Genomic DNA, 25,836 nt, shown 5'->3' with positions numbered 1-25,836 from the left:
TGTGTGAGGAGCGCTGCCTTTTCTGAGTGAGGGTGGGTTGGCCTGCAGTTGCTGGTTCTGTTTGTGGTGGAGGAAAAGGACTGACTCTCTTTGCCCTGCTGTGGTATCCTGCTTGGGAAGACAGTCTCCAATAGCTTGTGTGTGCTGGCCTTCTGTTTTAGGAAGACTCAGGAACTTCAAAGTCTTCCTCCCTTGTGCTATCAGATTATTGGAAGTTCCTGGTGTTTATTGGAACTTCCCTGGGCTATTTACCTTACTGGGAACCTCTGGTGTTTTTCACTTTATTGTGAACTCTGGTGCATTGCTGGAATTCCCTGCTGCTTCACTTAGCTGTAAATTCTCGAATTGCTGGTCTCTGCCAGGAATTTCCCTGTTGGCTCCACTGCCGAGAATTTCCTCCATTTTACCCTTTTTTTTTTACTCCTGGCGTCGCCAACCGCGCTGCGTTGTGAGGTCCCAGAGGAAGAAAGACCTAAGATAAAAGGGAGCGAGGCCGCTCTCCAGCTGAGCAAGTGGCGAGGAGGTCCCAGCGTCGCCTAGCAACCCACGCTGTTGCAAGGTGTCCCGCAGAGCCTGGCCACGGCCATGGAAGCTGTGGAGCTCCCGCAGCTCCAGCCGCATCAGCTCTCTGTGTCTCTGTCACACACAGTGTAGGAGATGGGTCTCATGAGGCAGTGGTGCTGGGTCAAACGACCCTGAGCAAAGGACAGGGAGATCTCCATCCATGTCAGCGGGGGGGGGGGCTGCCTGCTAAGACAAACTGCTCGGCAGTCCGAGAAGGAGGCAGAAGACCTTTGCATCTCACTGTGGGTGGGGACAGAGGGCCACTGGCAGGGCGGTATCATCAGGCGTCCAAGGTTGTTGGCTGCTGCACCGCAGGTCTGCGGTCAGCAGCAACTTGGCTCAGTTGAGAGTGGAGGCCAGTCGAGGTCTCCCATGTGGAGAGCCCGAACAAACCCTCCCCCCTCCTTTTTGTGAATCAGACAAATGCCTCAGGCGGTACAAGTGTGAGTGCCCTCACACTTGATGATCACTTACCTGGGGGGCATTTTTTCTAACGCAGGGATAGCCCGGAACGGGTCCCCGATCGAACTCTTGCCACATTAAAGGGAAACCTCCCTGGGTGTTTTCTATTATCCCTAATAGTAGGGCAGGTGTTCCTGCACTCAAATAACTGTATTGCCGATATTAGGAGCGTAGATGCGGCTCCTAGGGTGGTTATGGCTTGGTGATCTCTTGCAGGATTTGCATAGCTTGTATGAGTGAAAGAGACTTTATGACATGTGCAATTTATCAGCCTAACTGGTGCAACTGATAAGTATTCACTTTATTGCACCTAATGTAATGTTGTGACCATTGCCTTATGGCAAGGTGAATATTGGGTTATGCGATCTGTGATTTATGGGCTTGTGGTCTAATGTGCTTCACATACTGCCAAGTGATTTATGATCTACTAGCAGCCCGTCCCGACGTTGTCCGGGCACGCTGTAGCCAACGCCACTGTACCTTAACACGCTCCATCCGCTAACGTGTTTTTCCGGTGTTCGCTCCAGCGTGTTTGGCCGCTCCAGCCTACGCCCCTGCAATATGCGAACGTGTGTGTTCGTTCCACCCCCGAACGTGTTTGGCCGCTCCAGCCTACGCCACTTAGACGCACAACTTCGCGTCAACGTCCAACGCCCACAACATTGCTAAAGGACACGCCCACTCGTATTGGAACGCTAGTCCCACACAGGACGCTTCTCTTTTGCCGAATCCCACAACGCACACGCCCACAATGGACTACTTTTCACAAAACGTTCTTTTCCCCTTCTAATATATATGTTGGGCTGCTGTATAGCCTATGACCATCTGCTGATACTGTAGTTTGCAATGCTGTATTGGGTGTTCCGATTGGTGCTGTAGTTCTTGAGCTTACCCGCCTCAAAGGTTTGGGTTTCCTCTTTATTATATTACTATAGATGTGATGTCATGACAAGTGCCTAGTGGCGCAGTGATTTATGTGATTGTGGTCTAACGTGTTTTTATGAATAATACAAAGGCTATTTTTATATAACCTTGTGTGGAGTCTCTTTTTGTGGTGTGCCTAGTGTGTCACTGATGTGTGTGTGTGTGTTGCATAAACACTTTACACATTGCCTCTGGGATAAGCCTGACTGCTCTGCCAAGCTACCAAGGGGGTGAGCAGGGTTATATTGGGTATGTAACTCCCTTACCACAACTAGAGTGGGGGGTTCTACCTGGCTTAGGTGTATACCCTAGCCACCCAGAAATTCAATTTCTAACAGTTAGTAATTTGTAATGACAGGTCATCAGTGTTGTAATCTTTCATACATTCACATATTTGAATCAATGCCAATCATCAGGCAGGGAATCCCTTAGTACAGTTAAAGCAGCAGTATCATTTCCCAGCAATGGATATGTCACATATTCATGTGATTTAATCAAAACTAGCAAACAGTACAAGAGAATATGCAAAGTAGCCCACATTACTTAAAAAGGTTTCTGAGCACCACTTGTTCCGCTCTGGGTCAGTTTCTGGATATTCACGCTGAATTCTTGGCAAGATTATGGCAGGTTCTCCATTTTGATATATACTTTTAAAAAGTGTTGGAGTTTCTCTCCTGCAATAAGTGTAATCTTTTTTGCTACTTCGCTTGATGCCTCTTCTGTTGTTGAGTAAGCTGCTGTCTTCTCCTTAAGTAGCCTGCTAGCTTTATCGTTACAAAGTGTAACAGAAGCAGCTACCCATCCAACAGTCCTGTGTTTGGGTACAGTCTATCCATTCTTGGAGGGTAAAAAGGCTACTAACATTTGGTTCGTTGATCTGAGTGAATGGTGTCTCTAAATATAGTTTTGTCACCTTCTGATGTATAACAGTATGATAATCTCTGTGCAGATTGTAAAGCTTATGTAATAATGTAACATTACATGGACAGGTTTGGTTGTTGTGCAGTTACAATGAAAAGTAACAGCATTGTCTTCCAGGTAAGATGCATGATATCTTCATTGATAGACCTGAGGGCATACGCAGTAAAGTATTTAAGTCCCCTAAAGAGATATGCTTTGTTACTTCTGGAAATCTTCAGAAAAGTCCATCCACTAAATCTTTTTTCAGTCAAAGAGAGCCTATCAATAAATAAAATAATAAATCCACATTTGTAAAGCGCACAATCACCCGCAAGGGTCTCTAGGCGCTGGGGGCCGTCGGGAAGATTAAGCAAGCTATTGCCCAGAGTCACATGGTGCTGGGCTAACCTGCCACCGGCGCCGGGGATCGAACCGTGATCCCCAGATTCCAGCGTCAGTCGTCCTGGCCGCGGCGCCACACCACTAGGCTGTTGTCTACATCTGGGGATAGCAGCTAAGTGAACATTAATGGATGATTATCTAAGTATTGATTTCACCAAAGATAACAAGTTGTAAAATGATTGATTGGAATTCACACAAAGAGGATTTAAACCCATTTGTCGGCACCAACGACAGAACTTCCTGGTACTTAAATGTGCTTTTTTTCTGCCTGGTGGAAGAGCCTGCAGTTTTTGGGTATGTCTAGATTCAAGCTATTTCAGAAATGCAGTCAGATGCACAGACAATAGAGTGGAGTGGAAAGCTAGGCCCAGTTCTTTATTGGAAGAATCCCTGGATCATGGAAAATGGTGGAAAAGTCGACACCACTATTTCACAAATGCTTCCACCATGATGCACCTTGATCCCACGGTTGGCACTATTTGCTTGTGAAGAAGAGCATTTTTTATTGATCGCAAACACATTGAGTGGTGGATTTCACACTTTTGGAATACATGCTGAAGCTAGGTGTCATCTAGCTCCCTCTTCTAGTAAGTATTTGCTTCTGCTCTGCTAGACAGAAAATCAGACAGATTATTTGTTTGACTAGTTAAAGGTCAATGTCAGTGGAAACCTAGTGATTGAATGCCCTGAGGCACAGCCATGTGCCACTCCTGAAAACAAACCAGATCATACACCTACATGCTTTTCATATGCTACTTGTATATCCTGAAGACAGGGTGGTGCACCAAAAAATACAAGGCTTTCAGTGCAGCCAAATGTCTCTCAGCTCTCGAACACTGATGTGCAGGAGATTCTTCTGAGGTGACCATTGACCTAGAGTAGACCGATTCAGGAAATGTGCACCACAGCATTCCATTAAATCAGCTGTGGGCAGGTCAGAACGATTCAATGTCTGGAATGGTTGTCCTGTTAGTACTTTGTTTCTACCTGTCCAGAAAGATAGCACTGATTTGAGGATTGGATTGCCTTGCAGCACATCATCCTGCTGTCCATTGAGTTGTTATCATTGACTGCCAAATTTTCTTCAAAGGTTTTCATGCGGAGGCAGCCATGTCAATGTGTACAGACAATAGTAGCTACACAGAGTGTTTTTTAGTACCAGACAGCACAATTTTCTGACTTTGATGGTGGTAACCAAGCCTATTAGTTTCTGTTTCCCATCTTGGAAAAGAGATATGCCTATGCATTGCACAATTGTAGTGTGGCCTAGAATATGTTGTGTGGTTCTTGATCTGACCATGTATCCAACAGTCAGTCCTAAAAGACGATACAGAGCTTATCTGCTGGAATCACGTTCACCCAAACAGAACGCCATCACCCCCACCTCAGGAACTTCCACTGACTTCCCATCCAGAAAAGATGCCAATTCAATATGCTGACACATGCCTACAAGGCCCTGCACAACCAAGGACCAGCATACAGCAACCATTGACTGAACTTCCTCCAACTATCCATGCACCTGCGCTGCACCCCCCCCCCCCCGCCCTTGCACACACTCCCTGCATCAGTCGAAGCTACAGTAGGAGACAATCCTTCTCCTACCTTGCCGCCAAGTCCTGGGACAAACCTCCCCTTCACCTCCGTACATCATCCTCCCTGCCAGAATAAATAAAGGACACAAGACCTGGCTCTATGACTGATACCAGCAAGAACCTAGTGCCTGAATACCCTCATGGGTGATTAGCCATGCATTACAAATCCAAGTTAATTGACTGATTGAGAAGCACAGGAAAACGTTGTATCTCTGATATCTGAGCTGGGCTGCTACTGGGGGCATGCATTTCATGAAGATCCTAGGGCCGGCTTAAAGCGTCAGGAAGATCCGTAAAGTGGGCATGCTGACCACTGGTGTTAAGTGATAGGAATTTTCAATATTTGGAATGTACCACAACATGACTGTAAACATCTTAAGGATTGAGTGACACATCATCACCTGAGATATTTTTCAAGTTGGTGCTTCTGACTTTTTCTTGATTAGAAAGCCCTGATACGTGTCCGAATATTCAAAGAAGAAATATTGTCCGACATATTGTATCCTAAATACCATTGACAAACATGTTGTCCCATTGAAGTAAATATTCTGTTATTAACTCCAATACAGCGATATTTATGCAGCCAAATTTAGATCACAAATATGTTATGTCAGTAGATAATTTGATAATGGTATTTTGGTAGTATGCGTATAGTGGCTAAATCAAAAGCCATTTCCACTTTTGTATGAAGTATATCTTTCTCTAATGCACCTTTGAACTCTTGTGTGGGTTAGGAGGGTTTTGAGTGAATTGAGTGAATTACATTGTGAAGCGAAACTAGATGACATCCAAGACCTATTTTCATATTGATATTTTCTTCCAGACCCCTAAAGGGAACAATTTTCTGCTGATCCTAGTGTGGCAAATCTAGGGTCAGGAATGAAAAAAAGTCATAATCTCTTCTTCGTATGCCGGGGCCGAGAGTGTAAGGATCTCCTCTTCTTGCTGGATGACAAAGTATAATGTTATGTCTTGATCAGTAGAGTTATGAACAGGCATAACCCTACTGACAACTCTTGAATGTTGATTGTGAACATTCTTTTGACCCTTGAAAGAAGCAGGACAGTCTTCCTTTTACATGGACTAATTACCAAGCTCTTCCAATGTCTATTTTAACTGTCTGTATGGCCATGTCGACATGCAAAGTATGAGATCACTGAACAGCATGTCCTGTATTTTCATGTTACACTGTCAGTAAAAATCAAAGATTTATTTGGCAGATGCCAAAAGTTTATTATGGCTCTAATCATGTCATTTGTAAACGATCCGTAAACGATACGCTTTGCTTTTGCCTTCCAGTTTTTAGGGAACATTTTCAGATAGGGAGCAACGTTCTGCCAAAGTTGGTTGCTATAGCCACCAAGGATTGCGAAGGCTAACACTGCTTTTCTGGTGATTGCTGCACTCAAGTTTACCTACCTCCTCAAAATACGAAGACTTCATCCCTCTTTGTTAGGAGGTATTGGGCAGGGGGTTTCTAAAATGCATCTGGACACTACAAGTAATTCAGACGCAGATGGCAATGTCAGGCATATTGAAGTTGTGTCATGGAGGTAATAATCATTTTTAAATTCCAAATTAAATACTAGATAAAGAAGTTTGACTTTCTATTTGAAGGAGGCCTTTTCCTAAAGATAATAAAGCAATGAATTGGGTTATTCAGTTTTCTATGGCGTTCCTTAAGGCTGTAATAAATATTTGGTTCTCTTTTGGGGGCATTTGGATGTTAAACTTGTTGCTGGTTTGCTCCACAACTAAATAGAATTGCATTATTTTGTCCATCAGACTGTGTAATGGAGGCATTTCTAGAGCGTGTTCATCAGCCACTATGTAGTGATCGCTTTGATCATCATAGAATGAAAATAAAATGAAATACCAGTATTTGTAAAGCGCACAGCTACCTCTGAAGTGGTGTCCCGACGCTGGGGGCCCTCGGGAAGATTAAGTAAGCTATTGCCCAGAGTCACATGGTGCTGGGCTGACCTGGTTCGAACCATGAGCCCCAGATACCAGCGTCATTCGCCCTGGCTGCTGTGTCACACCTCTTCCAATGACTCTTCTTCACCTCCAGGCTTGGATCTCTGTCTTTGGTTCCATCTTCTTCAGAGGCCCCTCAAGTAAAATGAACCTGGATACACAGCATGAGAACTACGTAAAATGTAAAGGTGGGTTGATACATTAATTTGCATATACACGTCACTATAGAATGACTGTAAAAAATCTGCAGGTACTTGTAAGAGCGGGGGTCGCTGTGCAATGGGTGACACTGCGTGACTGGTACTGTTGGCATCGCCGTTTTATTTTTTGAATGCTGTTTGGTAAACAAAAGTCACTTTAAAGAAGGGGTTGTCATTGCCTAGTTTGCCCAAGAATGTCTTTGTCACTGATCAAAATGGCGTAAGATATGGGGTTCATGGAATCCCTTTAATAATGATTTAGTTATGATGATGATAATGATGATGACGGGGCCCCTTGTCTAATGGATAGTCATTGTTGACGGATAGATTCTGGTTCAAGAAGAAGAAATTATCAGTGCATCGTAAATATCATAGTATAAGTCTTTGATAATGAGGAGGCAATACACAGGCCTGCTGCTGTCTGAGATTTTGGATATTACGGTGGCTTTATTTATGCCACACATTCTGGAGTCTGGGCATCAAGTGGAGTCAAGTGGGGAGATGGCATAGGTCCAAGGGAAAACCCTGCTCAGTCTTGGTATTTTATCATTTGTTTAATTTTCAGAAAAAATCTCCCTTCTTCCGGGAACAACTAGACCAGCCCAAAAACAGATCCAAAGAAATGTTCAACATCATAAAGCAGCAAACACTGTCTCTCCCTTAACTGGCAATTCACAACTCGACCAAACGCTGTGATGAATTTGCATCCTTTTTTTCTGAAAAAGTATATAGTATCACTCTCTCCTGTGAGCCTCCCTCCTTACCCCCCCCCCACATCAAGGATACCCCCTGAAGAAAGGACCCCCCTGGATCCCACTCTTTAAATGTAGATCATCTCTCTTCCTCGCTAACACAGCTCCTTCAATTACCAGCACAGCTCTCCATCCTCAACTCCCTACAACTGAAACATAATGCAACCTGGGAGGAATTCAAACAAGTCCATGTTAAAGACACCAATAAATTCCTTGCACACATGAAACCCACATCACACATTTCAGACCCTCTCCAGGCGGCATTTGTTAAAATGCTCAGCCACATCATCGCTCCTACATGGACCAATAGCATCAATTCCTCACTATTGAGCGGATCCATGCTGGCCCACTCAAACTCGGCCAAGTAACTCCCCTCATCAAAAAGCTGGACACCGACCTGACCAATCTCAATAAGTACAGACCCATAACCAACCTCCCTCTCCTTGCTAAAGCCTTCAAAAACGGTGTGCTTACCAACTACATATCCAAATTGACAGATAGAACTTACTGGACACCTATCAGTGAGGTTTCAGGAAAAACTGCAACTCAGAAACTGCTTTACTGAATATCATTGCCGATCTCCACAGATCTCTGGACGAAGGATAGGTCTTCCTCCTAGTCCTCCTGGACTTATCTGCCGCCTTCCACACTGTCAACCATGACATTCTCCTACACACACTCTCGAAGAGAGCAGGCATCAATGGAATGGTCCTTCAATGGTTCACCTCCTTCCTAAACAAGCGCACACAGCTTATCAAATTCACCCATGAAATCTCTGGTGCAACAACAGCCTCACAAGGTGTCCCACAAGGGTCAACCCTGTCCCATGCCCTATTCAACCACTAATTGGAAGCCCTCGCAGTGATCCTGAAGCAAGCCGAAATTACCTACCGCCTATATGCGAATGACACCCAACTCTACATGAAAATCTTGTCAGTCAAGGACATCCAGCACCTAAACAACACTCTGCATACAGTTTAATCATGGCTGACCAACAACCACTTCAAACTCAACCCTAGCAAAACAGAACTCCTCCTCATCCAACTTAAAGAAAAATGTCTTTAAGTATGAAGGACCACACTATTGCATCAAACAATAGAGAGGCAGAAGAACAATGTGTGCAAACTCAGGCAATAAAAATTGATTAAAATATATATATATATATTAATACAACTATTTAAATACAAAAAAAGATGATTTTTAGTGTCCTTATTAAAGGCTGGTGGTCGACTTTTTAATATGAGTTTTTATAAACTAAACCAACAAAATGTGAAACTTGAAACTTAACTACAAAATTGAGGGGCCCATTAGGATGTCAGGCGGATTGCCACCGCCATGCGGGCGGTGGCGATCTACCCGACAAGTAAAATTAACATAATTAGCAATTAATCAATTAATTAAAATTAATTGCCAATTAAAAGTTAATTAATTACCAAATATAAATTAATTAACAAATATGAATAACAATAAATAAATGTACATATTTAATTAATTATAATTAAATTACTTCGCACCCTATTCCCCTATAAACCCACAACCCGCTACAGAAAATAAATTAGTAAAATTAACATAATTAGCAATTAATCAATTAATTAAAATGAATTGCCAATTAAAAGTTAATTAATTACCAAATATAAATTAATTGACAAATAATTAAAAATGAATAACAATAAAAAAATTACATATTTAATTAATTATAATTAAATTACTTCCCACCCTATTCCCCTATAAACCCACAACCCGCTACAGAATAAAATTACGAAAAAATAAAAAAATAAAAATTTAATTAATTAAAATTATTTATAACATAAATACACACTTTTAACACACATAATAACATAAATATCACTATAAAAAATGCAATATTTTCAAAAAATCGATAATTTATTTATAAACTATATTATATACTTTGATATTTTAAATGTCTATATTTTTAACAATCGATATTACATTACTTACCTTAATAACGATATTTTTGATGTCTATATTCTGTCCAGTCGATATTTTGTCCATTCGATATTTAAAACTCGATATTGTGTCCAGTCGATATTTTGTAGTCGATATTTTGACTGTGCACCTTTAAAATGACCTCAGGCTCTCAGCAGTGCACTCATGCAAGTGCAGAAACGGCTGCTGGCCTCTAAACATCCATGCCCTATTACATACTAGGTCTCCAGGTGTGGTTGTAAGTTTATTTATATGCATCACATTTATCACAAGCAACAAACATAAATAAATCATATATACAAATATATATACACAAACAAATACAAACTATCTTTTCTGCCAATTATTTTGACATGCGGATGTATCAACAGCCTTATTCCATCCTTCACTAGAATAAATCCAAAATAATTTTATGCAAATCCACATTTGTTGGACTCCCCTGTGTCATGGGGTCGACGCGTTTCGGCCTTAATCAATATATTTGTATATGTGATTTATTTATGTTTGTTGCTTGTGATAAATGTGCTGCAAATAATTAAACTTAAAACCAATCCTGGAGTCAGCATTGGTGGTATATAAATTAGAAAATAATAGAGATATGGTATTCTATGATAGGGATTAATTCAGTTCTCCGTAGGATAAATTAACTGACATATTGGTTCCTCTGCATAACAGTCTTGTTCCGAGAGTCTTTTCATAGCCCAGATGCAGCAGGGCTATTACGGCTTACCCCCAGTTTCGTTTGCTATTATATACTATGGACTGAAAAGTCGTTTTCATTCCCCTGTCCTAAAATGTACTAGGGACGTATAGGGTAGGTCATGCCAATTACAAGTGTACCCTAATACATAGTTCACCCTCACATATGTGTGTGTTTTCACTGTGTTTTCACCTTAGCACTAGCCCTGGGTCTGGTTAGACAGAGCCCAGGGACCGTCAGAATCAGTTACCACCAGTACCAGACAACAACAAAAATGGGGGTGCCTAGGGCAAAGAATGACTTTGCAACACATTTTAACTCTTAAACTGCAGGAGACACTATATGTGACCTTGAGCAAGGCATTACAGACTTCTAACCCTTCTGCTCTGGACATCTGCAATGCAAGAAGGAGGAGCTCTAATAGCCAGATCCCCATAGTATTCCCTCAGTGCCATCTTCCAAGAGGCAGACAGGTGATTGATATTTAGATCCTGAGAAGGAGGGTGGCGTGGTTGGTTCAGGCAAGGTAACTTTCTGCATAGCTGACCTGAAGTAAGCCCTAAAGGGACAATTCAGCTGCTCTTTTGTAGAAACAAATGGACATGAGCAAGTAATCCCAGATGCAGCACTGCACTGGGAAATTAGAGGCGAGGAGAGGTTCACTCCTGAAGTATAAATTAACTTATCTATAGACCTGGGAATTTCAAAAAGGAGAGAGCATTTGCCTTGAAGGTGAAAAATGTATTTTTTTAAAAGCGAGTTTTTGGCCTGCCAAAAAAAAAACTTGAAGCTAGGTAATTAGTAAAGATCTGGGGTTTCTACCTATGCGTACTAGCAGGCAAACCATAAACTCAAATTCCCCGTGCCCAGTACAGCTGCCATAGTAGACACTGAGCGTGGCTGTATCTAGGTTCTAGACACTGTGCCACTTCTGTTCTCTAGCACTGTACCAGAGTAAAAGGTGTGTGTTCAGAGCCTCTAGCCTGGCAGCTGGGTCGCTGAATAAAGATTCTACATAGCAAATACAGTTTCCATTTCAATCAGTGTATTCAAAAGTATTTAACTTTCTCTTCGTTGTCTTGCTCAAAATTGGGTAGATCGTCTATTTTTCTAAAACAGACGATGTTCCAAAACCCTGCAGTGGCTTCGCCCCTAGCTGCATCTTTATGCTAAAGCCATAATCTGGTTTGAACATCTTATTTGCCCCCAACACAGAATCCTTCAGCTAAGTATGTTATCAATATAACGAGCAATGATAATAAAAATGAATATATATGTTTCAGGATAAGCTGCTTCTCGTTTCGCTTGGTCTTTGATTTCCTAGAAATAAAATAAAAACAAAAAGGGCAGGGTGTTTACAACCCTTTTCAAGCAGTGATAAATAGCTTGTTTTGGTCATAACAATTAGAAAACAAACACTTTTGAAAGTGCTAGAGGCAAATACATTTGTTAGACTTCCCTTGAGCCTAAATACCAGTGAAGGCAAATTCTGCAGGGACTCCTGACCAATGTGCATATTGCATGCTTCTCTACGCCATCAACGAACAATGACCATCGAAGGTCAGAGCAGTGCTACATTTATGTGCAAGAAACACCATAGCATACACAGAACTTGAATGGAAATCATTTATACAATCAATGATCTTCATAAAAAGGGGCTTGATTACGGGGCTTCTGGGCTGGAGGTCGACAGCCAGCTAATGACTGATTATTTACTGATACTGCTAACGACTCTGGGGCCTCGTTTATGAGGCTGTTCGTCACTTTTACGCCCCCGGTGCGTCACTTTTTGTGACGCACCAGCAGCGTAAATAATGTGCCTTGTTGCACCATATTTACAAAGTGACGCATCTAGGTAGATGCGTCACTTTGAAAACCCCTGCGCCACATTATACCTGCGCCATGTATGCAAGGAGGGTGTATTGACGCAAGGAAGGGTCGTAGAAGTGACGCAGTGAAATCTATGAGTTTCACTGCATCACTTTTAGGACACCGTTGCGTCAAAATCTTGCGCCTGCCTCACAGCAGGCGTAAGACTGACGCAGGCCCTTTCACCTGGGGCTCACCCCATGTGAAAGGGCGCATTGCTGGAGTTGCGTCACTTTTGTGACACACTCCAGCAATGCGTCACTTTTGCGCTTACAGATACGTCAGAAATACTGACATATCTGTAACTCCTTGCGACATGATGTGTCATACATTAAATATGACGCATCATTGGTGTCGCAAGGAGTGCGCAGTGAAAAGTGACGCATCGCTGTTTTCGCGCAGCGATGCGTCACTTTTCATAAATGAGGCCTCCAGTTCTTATGTATGGACTGGCAGAGTGCGAAACAGACAAAAATCCTAATGTTGCAAATCATCAGTCATGAGAGGGCCAAACTTTTGCTCATGCCTCCTCTGAGGCATAACTTGGCCCCACTAAGGCCCTCATGACTTTAATGGAGCTCTTGCATCACTACACTTGCACTGATACCAAGAGTTATGGTACTTCCTGGATGTGGGAATACCAGAGCTCGACAAGTTGTTTCCTCATAAATGGGGAATTTAAGTTTCTTGCATGTTTTCCCCATCCCATGGCTGGCGTTGTTTTCTTCCATACATCTAGCCGACATGTAGATTGTGAAATCAAGCTTGGAGATGTGGCTTTCCACGAATCTTGTATTCCTGATTTGTCCTGTAACTCCTACTACCAGCTCGATATGAGGGCCTAGGAAGAAATGTACGAGTCCTTCGCCTTTTTTTAGCATCGAGTCAGAGTTCCGAGTCTCTTCTTGGTTCAATCTGTACTGAGCCCGAAACGACTAATACATATAATCCATCCACATATATGAAATATAAGGCGTGTATGTACAGAAAAAAAGTATACATTAATCACACCTAACCCTTTTTTTGCAGGAGAGCTGTACACAAACATGCGACCTAACAGAAGAGCTAAGCCTTCCTGAAACTAAGGTGAACTTTAAGGATTGGAAGCAAATGGATGTAAGTCTTCATCACAATATTTATTGGCCTTGGAGGTAGAGCCTAATCTCTAGTGCATTAAAGCATTGATCCGCCTTGCATCAACTGCTGAATTTGTCAGTGTTCTATAACATGAAGAATGTCATACATTCTGTATCTAGCTGTACTGTATAGGTTTTGTTGCTTTGTTAAGTCAGTACAGGGTATCAATGTCTTCTAATGTTTACTAGGCTCCTTAGCTCACAACTTTCTAATGTAGTCATAAAGCGTCCACTTTTCATCCAGCTGCTCCATCTGCCAACTTTGCAGTCTCTCTGTAACCTCCCCAACAGCCAGGCTCCCTACATACAGCTATTCACCTATCCACCAGAAGTCAATTACTTATAATCCTAGTTCTTCTCTGAATATCTCTGCATATGTGTGAGATTCTTGAACACAACTTTTCAAGTGTATAAAAAACATGCCTAAATAGCCAACATCCTTGTCTTTTTTTAATATTCTGCCAATTGGTACATATGGTTTCAACATCACGGAAAGAAGAGTGAAGTAAATAAAAAACAAAGCAACAATGGTGCCCCTTATTAAGAAACTCTTTGGAAAGAAAGCAACAGAACTTCGAAACTGCACTACCCCATCATGTTCACCTAGGTGACAGATAGGCAGTCTATTTTTGGAGCAAAAATAAAGACCATCACAAGCCATAAAATGTTCTAGATCTGTGACCTTAAAAATGCAGGGGGCCGTAGAGTTTTATGGAATTAGAGGGAATATCCATGGTAAAGAACTATGATTACAGGTATCTTTCCCTTCTTCATCAATGGATTCTGTCTGATTTTCATAAAAGGTAGAATAGCTAACCGAACCATAAAAGTGCCAGCAGGGTCATAGATCTGAGCTCCTTAAGCAAATAAGCCACAGAGAGAACCAAACAAACTACCAAGAAGAGCTTCTTCACTGAGTGGTCAGTCCTGGAGTAGACACCAAACTATAATGTATAGCAAAGGTATGAACTGACCTCCACATAGCGGCCCTACAAATATCAGTGACGGGGACATGCCTCAAAGTAGGTAATAATCCATTCATTTGGCTGCAGTCTATTTAGAGGCGGCTAGATATGTGCTAACATCACCATAATCTACAGGTACTTGACCGTACAAATATCTCTAGCCTTGTCCAAATATAGTGTAAATCTCTTTTATATGGTTCCTCGGTACAGAGCCTGAATCTCACTCACCCCAACTTTCCAGGAGAGATGTTGCAAATAAGCTTTATGCAAAGGCTCAAACGGACGTCCCATCAACTTGGATAATGCCACATTTCAGTTCGCAGGGACATGGTCTCCTAATGGAGAAAAACCTTTCTTAAGGCCCCCTAGGAAATCCCTAGTGAAGAAAGATGTGTGAGAAGGAGACTTACAATAAGCAGTGGTTGCAGGCAAATGCAATCTAATGGAAGATAATTGTAAAACTTACTTTGAAAAATAAAGAAGATAAGGCAATACCATCTGTTCCTGGCATCATAGGCTCCAACAGGCCTGGAACTTAGGGATCAACTGGTTGTGCAGAGGATTTGCTTGGAAGGTCTCAAAGGTAACAGGTGTGTAAACTTCTGGAGTAATTTGCTGGATGTTAAATGTTCTTGCAGCTCCATTAGAGAGCTCATAAAAAGATATCAAATAACCAACTGGTGACACTTTGGATAGAACTGACTAAGGACATGATAGGGATATCTCACTCCAGACTGAAAAGTCTCAGAATCTAAGTCAGACAGATGCAAAATTGACCTATGCCTTCTACGGATGAGTAACTCTGCCTTCTTGTGGTTTCGGCGATAGGAGTGTCTGTCCAACTTATGTTCCAATGTTATTTACCTGGAGTGATTTGGCGAGGAAGCATCCCTTCCTCCACATCAACCTGAGTCCAGTCTGACAACATCTTTAAACCAGAATGCTGCTCAAATTACAGAGGAGGCTGCCCTCTTCCCGGAGAGCTTAAATCCATAGTAAGGATTGGCTGAATCTTATCCTCAGTTATGGTGTCAACGGATGCTGGTGGATATGGCGTAGGCTGTCTGATAACCTGTCAAGTGCAAACCTTTGCAGGTGACCCAGTTTTTGTTCTGGAAGACTGGAGTCACCTAATTCAGAATAGTTTCACAATGTTGCGTGGTGCCTCTATGTCGACCCCAAGTACTCCTAGACCCTCGATGTCAAGACCTGGGAGTGTTCCGACGATAATTATTTTGACATAGAATAATATTCTGATGGGCCTCTCTATGCTGTTGCCTAGAGGTCAACCGTGAGCTAGAGCACCAGTGACATCGAGATGCTGCCTCCTCACCTACTCAAGAGGCAGAAGTGGTATCAAGGGAAGGAGAAAGGGTGGAATATTGACCCCTTCCCTCTGAGGGTGATGATGATGCTGTAGTTGGCAATCTTCTGCCAAACTCACGCTTTTGGCCCCAAAGTAGACCCCTTCCCTGTCCCTCACCTTTACCTTTCTGTATGATATCTTCCTGCAAATGTCGCTGTCCTTCATGGAGTGAGAGTGAGGAAGACAGACATTAGGGCCATCATTCATAGACATCTTCCTCCCACAAGCTGGTGGAGCTAGGAAACCCCCCAAAAACTGGTATTGTGAGCCAAATTGCGGGAGCGGGAGAAAACAGACGTCCTAACTGTCACCATGCTGGGATAGTGCTGCTTCCAAGATTCTTAAAAGAGAAGAGGCTGTTTTCCGCTGTCTGCATTGTTTTTATTTGAGACTTGCTGGCCTCTTGTTTTACATCACTGTTCTTTGAGTGGTGCTTGAGCTAAATGTACAATGTATGTATTAAATTGCCAGAATATAAAAAAAACAAGAATGTTGCCTATCAAGCACGTTTTCTGTTTGTTGGATCAAGAGGCAAATATTTTAAAATTCTTGAAAAGTTGTGTTCCGGAATCTTGTATGCACACAAAGACAGTCTCCCTATTAAGGATAACAGAGGGTGAAGAAGTTACTGTACCCTGTAGTTTTTCCCCCACTGTGATCGTATCTCCCTATTCCAATCTTTGCAGTGATAACTTGTGCCTTTGGTTTTACTATGTGGTAAAACTAGATGCTTTTGCTCTTTATGGCATATTTTTCCAGTCCAAATCCCTCCTGGTAATATTCGAAAGAATTTAAAAAACGAAAAATGTCAAATGCACACTCCACTCCAAATGTCAGATTAGGTGCAAACACAGTGCACGGTTTGAGACTTACCTACCTTGAGAGGATGAGGTTGTAATTGAGAAAATGCCACTGAACTTCGTGTTAAAGTGTATGGCATTAGGTATGTTAGGCGCTATATAAATGCGACTTCAATACAATACATTGAAAGCCTCCTATGAATAATGACTATGCAGAATAAACATGGACATTAACATGTGGGTATGCATTAGAGAGGCGCAGACCAATATCTCTATAATGTAAGGGTTCTGAAATGGACTTAAATCCTAAAAGCATGCTTCATGCAATTTGGATTATCAACAGGAAATCCTGGTGGGAACCCGGATAACTGCCAGATGTTGATGACAGCAGAGATTGTGCTGTTTGTGCACAGCCTATCCATTCCATTCACAGTCGGAGCTATGCATTCTTTAACATAAGAAAGGGAAGAAGAATCTACGAGCCCCTCATTCTGGAGCTGTGCCAACTGATTGGTGTGGAATTATCTTCCACCGAGCTCATGACAACTGTCAAGCCAGAAAAAACAGGGGAAGTTGTTCTATAAAGCACATGGCCACGGGGAGAAATGATCTCAGCTGGATTCCCAGGCTCGTTACAGAATCTATGCATGGAAAATTGTACTATTCGACACTTCGTGTGGAGCACTTACGCACACACACACACACACACACTTGCCTCAGGTGAAATTCTAGAGTAACTGAGGTTGGTACAGGTTCCGTAATTTGGAACGTTTTTCATAGTATTTTGAGATCTGACAGACTCAGGTCCCAATTTGCAAACCCTCCCGGAAAGTGGAGTAAGGACAAGCTTGAGTTCACACCTTGTAGAAGAGCCATCACCAGGTGCTAGAATGGGTTAAAACAGTGCATCCTAAATACCAAGAAACGGAAACCCCTGTGCCTACTTTCCCATGTAATATTCAGAGGCATCTAAGACTGCACAGTGGGTGCCTGCACTTATAATACTGAACACAGTATTCACACCTATGATGGTAGAGGCCTGATCACAGATGGCAAATAGTTTACCAATGACAACAGTACCCAACGAGCACTCAGTAGTGTTCACAATAATGGAGTTCACAGAGCCATGTCTGCCTAGACGTCACATGTTTTCAATTAACCAAATTTAAGACTAACCACTGCTGACTCAGCGACGTTGGCAGAGTGGAAGGAAATGTTTGTGTATTAAATAGAGAGCTGTTATTCTATACTGCGATTTTGTCCTTTCAAGGGGGCTCTCAAAGACATGGACCAAGGTTTCCAACACATTGTGAGCATGCAGGCAGGAAGAGAACAGATGCAAACCACGGAACATAGCTAGGACCGGGCCCCTGCAAATCAGTGGTAGTTTTCATTGTTTTAAGAAAATGTGCCATAAATTCATGCATTGCTTACATATTCCCTCATGTAGGTCAGCAGCAGAAAGGGGGCTCCTAAAGCATTACACTTGTAAAGCTTTTCGTGGAGCTCCTCAATCGGAAACATAACTATAGAACACAATAGTAAATGTGACAAACATCAAAATCCCATAAACGTATTTGCTGCTGCAAATCCTGGAAAAAATGTGCAGTTTTTATAGGCAGTATGTAGGGGTCAAGAGAGGTATGTGTTAAAGGTCCTAATTGATAAAAAAGTGTCCCCTTCCTAGTAGATTGGCAATTTGAGTCTGCCATCGATTAAAGCAAAATGTGTTTCCTGGACTGAGTTCAGTTCCGCTTACTTTTCCTCGAATTCACACAAAAATTCTGACGATCTTAACTCTCAACTAGAGCTCCAAAGACAGCATCATATCCCTTCCCAACAGAATGCTGACGACGTCTGTGTCGTATGTTTTCAGAGCATGGCATGCGTTTGTTGCCCGGCTTCCTTTGACGATGGCGAGAGTTCCTAGGCTGAGGAAGTACCCCTGACGTCAAGGCTGAGCGCGGGCACTGGCCAGCAGACAAAGAGACTCTTTAATCAGCCAACAATATAAACAAAATGTTTTGAAGAGATGGGAAACACATCTAGAGAGACAGCCAGTCTGGGTGAAGGAGACCCATATTTGATAGACAACATGGCTCTTAAAATCAGAATTGAATTGTAATTGGTTATGGGAATCAAGGTTTACCTCTCAGAGCAGCCTGTCTCCAGTGTGCCCTCCATGCGCTTGTGCGTCGCCTCTGGGCTTCCTTAAGTTGTTTTTTTGTACTATGTTCTCTGGCTTCGGGCAGGGGGGCCTGAACCCGTGTAACCCTGGACAGCAAACTTGAACATATACATCCTGTATTTCGATCAAGGGCAAAAAAATCCCATTGGAAAAGCAGAGGATGTCAGGAATCTAGGACTGAAGATTTGGAGTGTAGCACATACTGTTGTACTTGTCTGGTGAATGGTGCTGTGCTTATCAGTCTTGATCTCTGTGCTTTTTATTTCCCACGTTGGCACTGTTTTGCTAAGCAGTAACTCTGCTTTGTATTGCCATCTCTTGGGACAAATAAAACGTTGTACTTGCACGGGTTTTGACCTTACCCACAACGCGATTTGCTCAAGAGGCATGCCAGCCGCAGAATGGCCTCATTAGAGCTCACCTTTCAAGGCTACAACTGACCTGTCAAGGACACTCCCTCTGATTCTTACTGTCAGTGTACCCAACAAGTGACTATAAACATGGGCATGGAAATTAACTCACGCCTACACCCCCGAGGTGATCTCCTTCAGAGAGAGACTAATGGTTAATGGACATAAGGGGTAAGCTTTCCTCTCTAGATGATTGCACACATTTAACCGAATAATGCAGATATTGATGCAGTCACACTCACCAGCGAGGGGCTGGTGATGTAAGGGCTTGGCCTGAGTAGTGATCATCCCTCAAGATGGCCATGCAGCATTGAAGCACTATGGTTGAAAGGTTGGTGAAAACAGCACTAAACTCTTTAAGAAGCACCTCCTTTGTATCTCTTTTCATAATACATTTTACATAGGCACACACATGCAACACGTTACTAAATTTGCCTACCAAAGCTACCCATCTTCAGATCGGTTAAATCTTTAATTGCACAAGAAGGCTTAAAACAAGCTGCAAGAGCAGTTTCGAAAACAGGAACTCACTTCTCACTGGATTCCCAAATAGAGGGCTCACACCTCCAAAAGCCAACCTAAATGCAACTGGCAAGGTTGTTGTTGAGCACCAAAAAATTAGCACATCGGTCCACTGCTAAAAAAACTCCACTAGCTCCTGTTACCTGTCAGATACATCCTCAAAATGGCTTGCCTTACCTATAAGGCCCTACGATTAAATACCCCACGATATTGCTTAAGCAAATAATTATGTTTGGCGATGGAAGAATCTAAGATCTAAACCAAGTTTCTTACTAGAAAGACCTCACCTCAAGAAACAATCTGCTCTCGTTCGACATTCTCTGGCAATGCATCCGCCATCTGGAATGTCCTACCACTGAAGTAAGCTCTAACCAAATCTTTCTTGATGTACAAACACAAGCCAACTTAAAACACTCATACCTTGAACAGTGAAACTCACCTCTCTGTCTTCTCCCACAGCATCCCTCTACATCTGTGCCCCAAGTAAATGCTACTTCTACCGATAATCTGGGAGAGATGCTTGATACCCCTACAGCATGTATAATTACCTAACTTATCTAGGTAATCCACACATTATCCTTCCTCCAAACTAATGTCTTACTACATTTCGCTCCACCAAGCCTTTATGCAGATGTGTTCTTTTCCAGTTTATTTTGAAACCAGATACTATATCTCTCATTTCTATCTTATAAATATACTCTTATTTACATAAGTTCCACTATTTCTGTATACCATATATATACTGTTGCACTGCCTGTAAAGTAGGCGGTGCCACACAGAAGGCAGTTTGCACTATATAAAACTGTCTAAGTAAAGAAGTACTTTGTGATCAAACAGCTGTATTTTCCAGCTTAATCGGAATGTCACAGCACTAAGAAAATACATTTTATGACTCACAACCCTGGGCAACCTCTTTCAAGAGGGTCTTCTCCTTCTATATTTGGCTCTAGTGGACTGGTACGACCAACATGAGGGCTAATCCTCCTATATATTTGGAGACAGCTATCCACCGGTCCATGTAGGACTTGCACACATCGGGCGATGGTCGTGAACTGGTTAGTTGGCTCTCAAGAGCTCAGGTAGCCCATTCCCATATTTTGCTACAACCTCTCAGGGAGTCCTGGGAAGAAGAGTTTGATGGAGCTATACACGATATGGAATACGCGAAAGTATAAGAATACCCATAGAAAATATCCAGAAACATTTGCCTAAAGTTACTACAGTTCTACATATTGCATAGGATATCTTTGCAGAAGCCTCGGACTTGTGTGCTAGGTGCAGCTCCCAAGCTGCAGGTTTCTAGCATATGCTTCGGGACTATCCCTAGCTGTGTCCGTTCTAGGCCGAAGTGACACAGCAAGTGACACGGCAACTGGAGATGATCACTAGATTGCTAAAGTTGACTCCTGGGAAGAGAGAGATCTGAAGCTTTAAAAACAGCTCAAAAAACGTAGAGCTGCCTTACGCTTCTTATGCTTGGCCCTTATCTTGGCAAAAAGACCAACCACCATGAATTGAAAGAACCCATTGCCCCTATCATAAAGAGCCTAACGTGGGGCGCTACTAACATGGGCAAGGGCGAGGCAGTGGTTTTATACAGAGATCAGGCCAAAGACTGCAGCCATTCCCTCCCCTTATCCTTTCTAGGTCCAGTATTAATTGTTAATATTGGATGTATTTTGTTTTAATGGAAGTAGGGAGGCGGATACCAGAGTAGAAATGGATAAAAGGTATTTATTGAATGCTACAGAGAATAACTGGTGTTCCCATCAGAAAGCCAGGGAGCTAACTGACAGGCAAGAATCCTGACAAACCAAAGCACCATATGACATCAGTAACTTAGAATGTAGATCTTAAAGTGATACAACAAAATACAAGTAAAGGAAATACAACATATCCTCTTCCCTTCCCATGAAAGAAAAAAACAAATTTTGGAAAACAAAAAAAATAAAACAAAACATGCTCATGCCCTCAACTACGCAAACAATACTCACTCACAAACAAAATCTTGCAAGTACTTCGGTGGTCTCTTTTCCCTCTGCTCTCTTCCCACATCACCACTACTGCCACCTTTATTCGATTCCAACGTCTGGTTAGACTGAGATAAACCAACCCTTTCTTCTGCTTTCTTGTACAGAGCCACCCGCCTCAAATTCCGAAGCTCCCCATTAAATAAAGTCACAAATCTCTTATGCACAGACTTGACCTTAAACGGGCCTCTGAATTTCGTTAATCCAACACCAACACGTCCTGGTTTCACTTTCACCCAATCATTCACCGCGAAATTACACCTACTCGCCGCCTCCCCTTCATCTTCACACTTCTCCTAAACTCCGGTACGCAAACACTCCTTCATCCATGCCGCAACAAGTTTGGTACCGGCCAAACGCCCTCTCATCACGCAAAAAGGGATCTTCCCAGTCACACCATTCTCAGTGGTTCTATAGGCCTAAACCAAATCATTAACTAACTCCCTCACATTCACCCTAGATGACAGGGCCATCTGGATTGCTCCCTTAACCATCCGGTTCGCCCTCTCAACCATGCCATTCCCCTGTGGGTTGTACAACGACGTCCTCGAATGCACAATGCCACACTTCTCCAAGAAACTAACCATCTCCATTGAAGTCAATTGCGTCCCATTATAAGTGATAATTTTCATGGGAAAACCTTCCTCCCTGAAAATATCCTTCAACACCTCAATCGTGCTTCTCGTAGTGATTTCTTTCGTAAACTTGACCACCAACCACTTCGAACAAACATCTACAACCACCAAACCAAACCTCATATCATGACCCAGCTGATAAAAAGGACCAATAAAATCAAGACATATAGTATGCCACGGAAGCCCTGGGTCCTCTATTGTTCCACACCCACTCTGAACACCAACCTTAAGCCTCTTCTCACTCTCCAAACAATCCGTACATCTCTCAACCCATTCAGAGATCTCCCGATCCATGCTTGGCCACCAAAAATGCTCCCTCACTCTCCTCTTAGTAAGAGACTGCCCCAGGTGACCCTCGTGAGCTATCTTGAATAGGGTGAACCTCACCTCCTGTGGGGGAATAAACTTGTCTTCCTTCAAAATGATGAAACCTTCTTTGTCTAAAATCGACAAGTGCTCCAAAACCTTCAAATACGGGTGAAGAGCAGGAGATAAACAACTCTCTCTCCTTGAACCTTTCACAATTAAATCCTTCACCTCTCTCAGCACCTCATCATTTACCATACAGGCATTCCACCAACTCTTACTCACTGCCCCAGCACACATATCCACCACTTCATCCACGGCTGCCACAGACCCCTCCGAATTAAGTGATTCCACCCCCAGCTTATCCACCACCTCCCAAGGTAGCGGAAGTCTAGAAAGACAATCAGCCTGGCTATTCCTCCGTCCAGGAATGTACTCCACACTATACAAGTACTCCTGAATCCTTGCAGCCAGTCTAGCTAACCTCGCTGATCCTTTTCCAGCTCCACCAGGTGATAAAACTTTAACCAAGGGCTTGTGATCCGTCAACAACGTGAACTTGAACCCCCACAAATACATCCTATAGTACTCACAACCCCATGCTGCGGCTAGAGCCTCTCGCTCGATTATAGAATAATTCCTCTCTGCAGTTGTGAGAGTTCTTGACGCAAATGCAACTGTCTTCAACCCGGAATCATGCATCTGAGCTAACACTGCACCAATCCCCACAGCGCTCGCATCTACTGTCAAAACAGACTTGCGATTGGTATCAAAAGGTGTTAAAATACCAGCCTCACATATTTCTTTCTTGATCTTCTGAAAGCAATCCTCCTGCTCCACGTCCCACACAAACTTGCATCCTTTCCTCAATAGGACCTTCATTTTTTCAGTTTTCCCTGCAAAATTCCTTACGAATTTCGCATAGTACTCTATGAGACCAAGGAAAGACCTCAACTGGTCCTTGTCACATGGAGTTGGTGCACCCTTAATAGACTCCAACAGATCTCTCTTTGGTCTCACCCCATTTACAGAGTATAGCCAAGGTACTCCACTTCCTCCACTGCAAACTTACACTTCTCTTTCTTCAACGTCAACCCTGCATGTTCCATCTTTTCCAAAACTGCTTTCAAAATTAAATTGTGTTCTTCCACAGTCTCTCCGAAAATCAAAACATCGTCCTGAAAATATACCACATTGCTCACCCCCTTTAACACAGCACCTATCATTCGTTGAAAGACCCCTGCCGTAGACGCAAGCCCAAAGGGCATACGTGTGAACTGATAAATTCCTTCAGTTGTTATGAAAGCAGTCCGTGCCTTTGAGTCTTTGTGCAACATAATTTGGTGGTATGCACTACGGAGGTCCAGCTTCGAAAAATACCTCCCACCCTTTAGCGACAAAACTAACTCGTTGATATTCGGTAGTGTGAAGTTGTCTACCACAATGTTTTGGTTCAAGGTGCGAAGGTCCACACAAAATCTGAATTTGCCGTCAGATTTGGTCGTGATGACAACCGGAAAAATCCAAGGTGATGTCTGAATCTGTTCGACCACCCCTTGATCTAACATCTCCTTCAGCATCTTCTTTACCTCCTCTCGTGCAATAAACGGAACCTTCCTCACCCTGTGTTGCATTGGTACAGCATCATCACGCAACACAATCTTATGTACGTAACCTTTCAATTCCCCTATGTGTTCATCAAACAAACTTGTCATTCCTTCAACTATTGACTCTGCAGTTATGTTGTCTACTACCATCACCTGCTGTTCAGCCCTCGGGTTAATAATAATACTGAGGTCATACTGTTGTCCCCAACCCAAGATAGCAGGTCCTGACTTTGCTACATAAACTTTCCCTTTTGCAGAGCCACCCTTAAACGATATTTCACATACCATGTATCCAATCAATTCTATACTCTCTCCCTGATATCCACAAGGGCTAATATCGCTAGCCAACAAGCGCATTTCTTTCCAATTTTCTAAGTACATCTCTTTTGGAATAATAGTCCAAAATGACCCGGGATCGACCATTAACTCTACCTCCTTCTCATCAATAATGAACTGCGCTTTAGGTCTCTCCCTTCTACCTCGTTCCTTTTGACATACACCATCTCCACCCAGACACAATACCTTTTTAGCGCCCTCAACGCTAGCCTCTCCTCTACTTATTTCTCTTTTCTCCACGACTGCTACCTTCTCGCTATTCACTCCTTTGCACATTCTAAAGAAATGACCTTTCCTCCCACATTTTCTACACACCTTGTCCAAGGCAAAGCATTTTTTATATTCTGAGGTATGAAACGTACTCCCACACCTATTGCACATCCTTCCCTGATATTTACTTCTCTCCCCACTGGCATACCCGCTATTAAATCTCTTTACACTTTTCTCCCCTGAGTCCACACTTTTCTTATTTACAGCAGCAACCTCTTCCTGTTCTACACATGAGACACCATTTCCATGCCCACTCTCCTTTACGCTATCCTTTTTTTCCATCTCCTTCATGCACGCATTCGACTCCTCCACCACCTTCGCTATATCTATAGCCGCTTGTAAGGTAGGGTTTTTTGCTGCCCATAGTTTCTCCTGCATTTTTTTGTTCCTGCACTGCACTATTAACTGGTCTCTTATCATTTCCTCTCTTATTTCCCCGAAATTGCATTTAATAGACAGTTCACGCAATCTGGTTACGAACTGATCAACTGACTCCTCTGCTCTTTGCGGTTGCGTGTAAAATTTGTGCCTTGCCATAACAATGTTTACCTCTTTTGAATATTGCTTTTTCATTCGTGCCTTTGCTTCTGCGTAAACATTTGTTATCGTTCTACCATCCTGATTTAACCCTACTGGTAAATACTTGAAAGAGTGCTGACCCTCTTTCCCTAATGCACTTAACAGAAGAGCTTTTTTCTTGTGGCGCTAAAATCTTTCCCATCCAGTGCCTCGATGTAATTCTCAAAAATGTCTACCCACTCATCCCACTCGATGGGTGGTTCTCCGCTTGTTTGTAAAAACATAGGCGGCATGATGACATTCTGATTCTCCATCGCTGCTTCCTCTTCTTTTGTCTCTTCCAAAATTTATTAAAACAACTTTTCAACACACCTCACTCTGTACCTCATAAGTTACTAGTCCTTGAGTTGTGCTCTAGACTCAAATCTTGTGCTCAAAAGATACTATCTCTTCTTTT

General features: G+C 42.7%; 1 protein-coding gene across 1 annotated transcript in view; it reads left to right on the top strand.

Moving 5' to 3' along the window:
- EPO (erythropoietin) overlaps window positions 1–25,836 on the top strand; it is a 157,722-nt gene that overhangs the window by 76,667 nt on the left and 55,219 nt on the right. Inside the window, exon 3 of the mRNA XM_078671562.1 lies at window positions 13,319–13,405. Within this exon, the coding sequence (XP_078527688.1) occupies window positions 13,319–13,405 (87 nt within the window). The remainder of the gene's footprint in view (window positions 1–13,318; window positions 13,406–25,836) is intronic.

The sequence above is a fragment of the Lissotriton helveticus genome, chromosome 12 (genome assembly GCF_964261635.1).
Source record: "Lissotriton helveticus chromosome 12, aLisHel1.1, whole genome shotgun sequence".
NCBI classification, from domain to species: Eukaryota; Metazoa; Chordata; class Amphibia; order Caudata; family Salamandridae; genus Lissotriton; species Lissotriton helveticus.
This window is presented reverse-complemented; position numbering and strand designations above follow the sequence as displayed.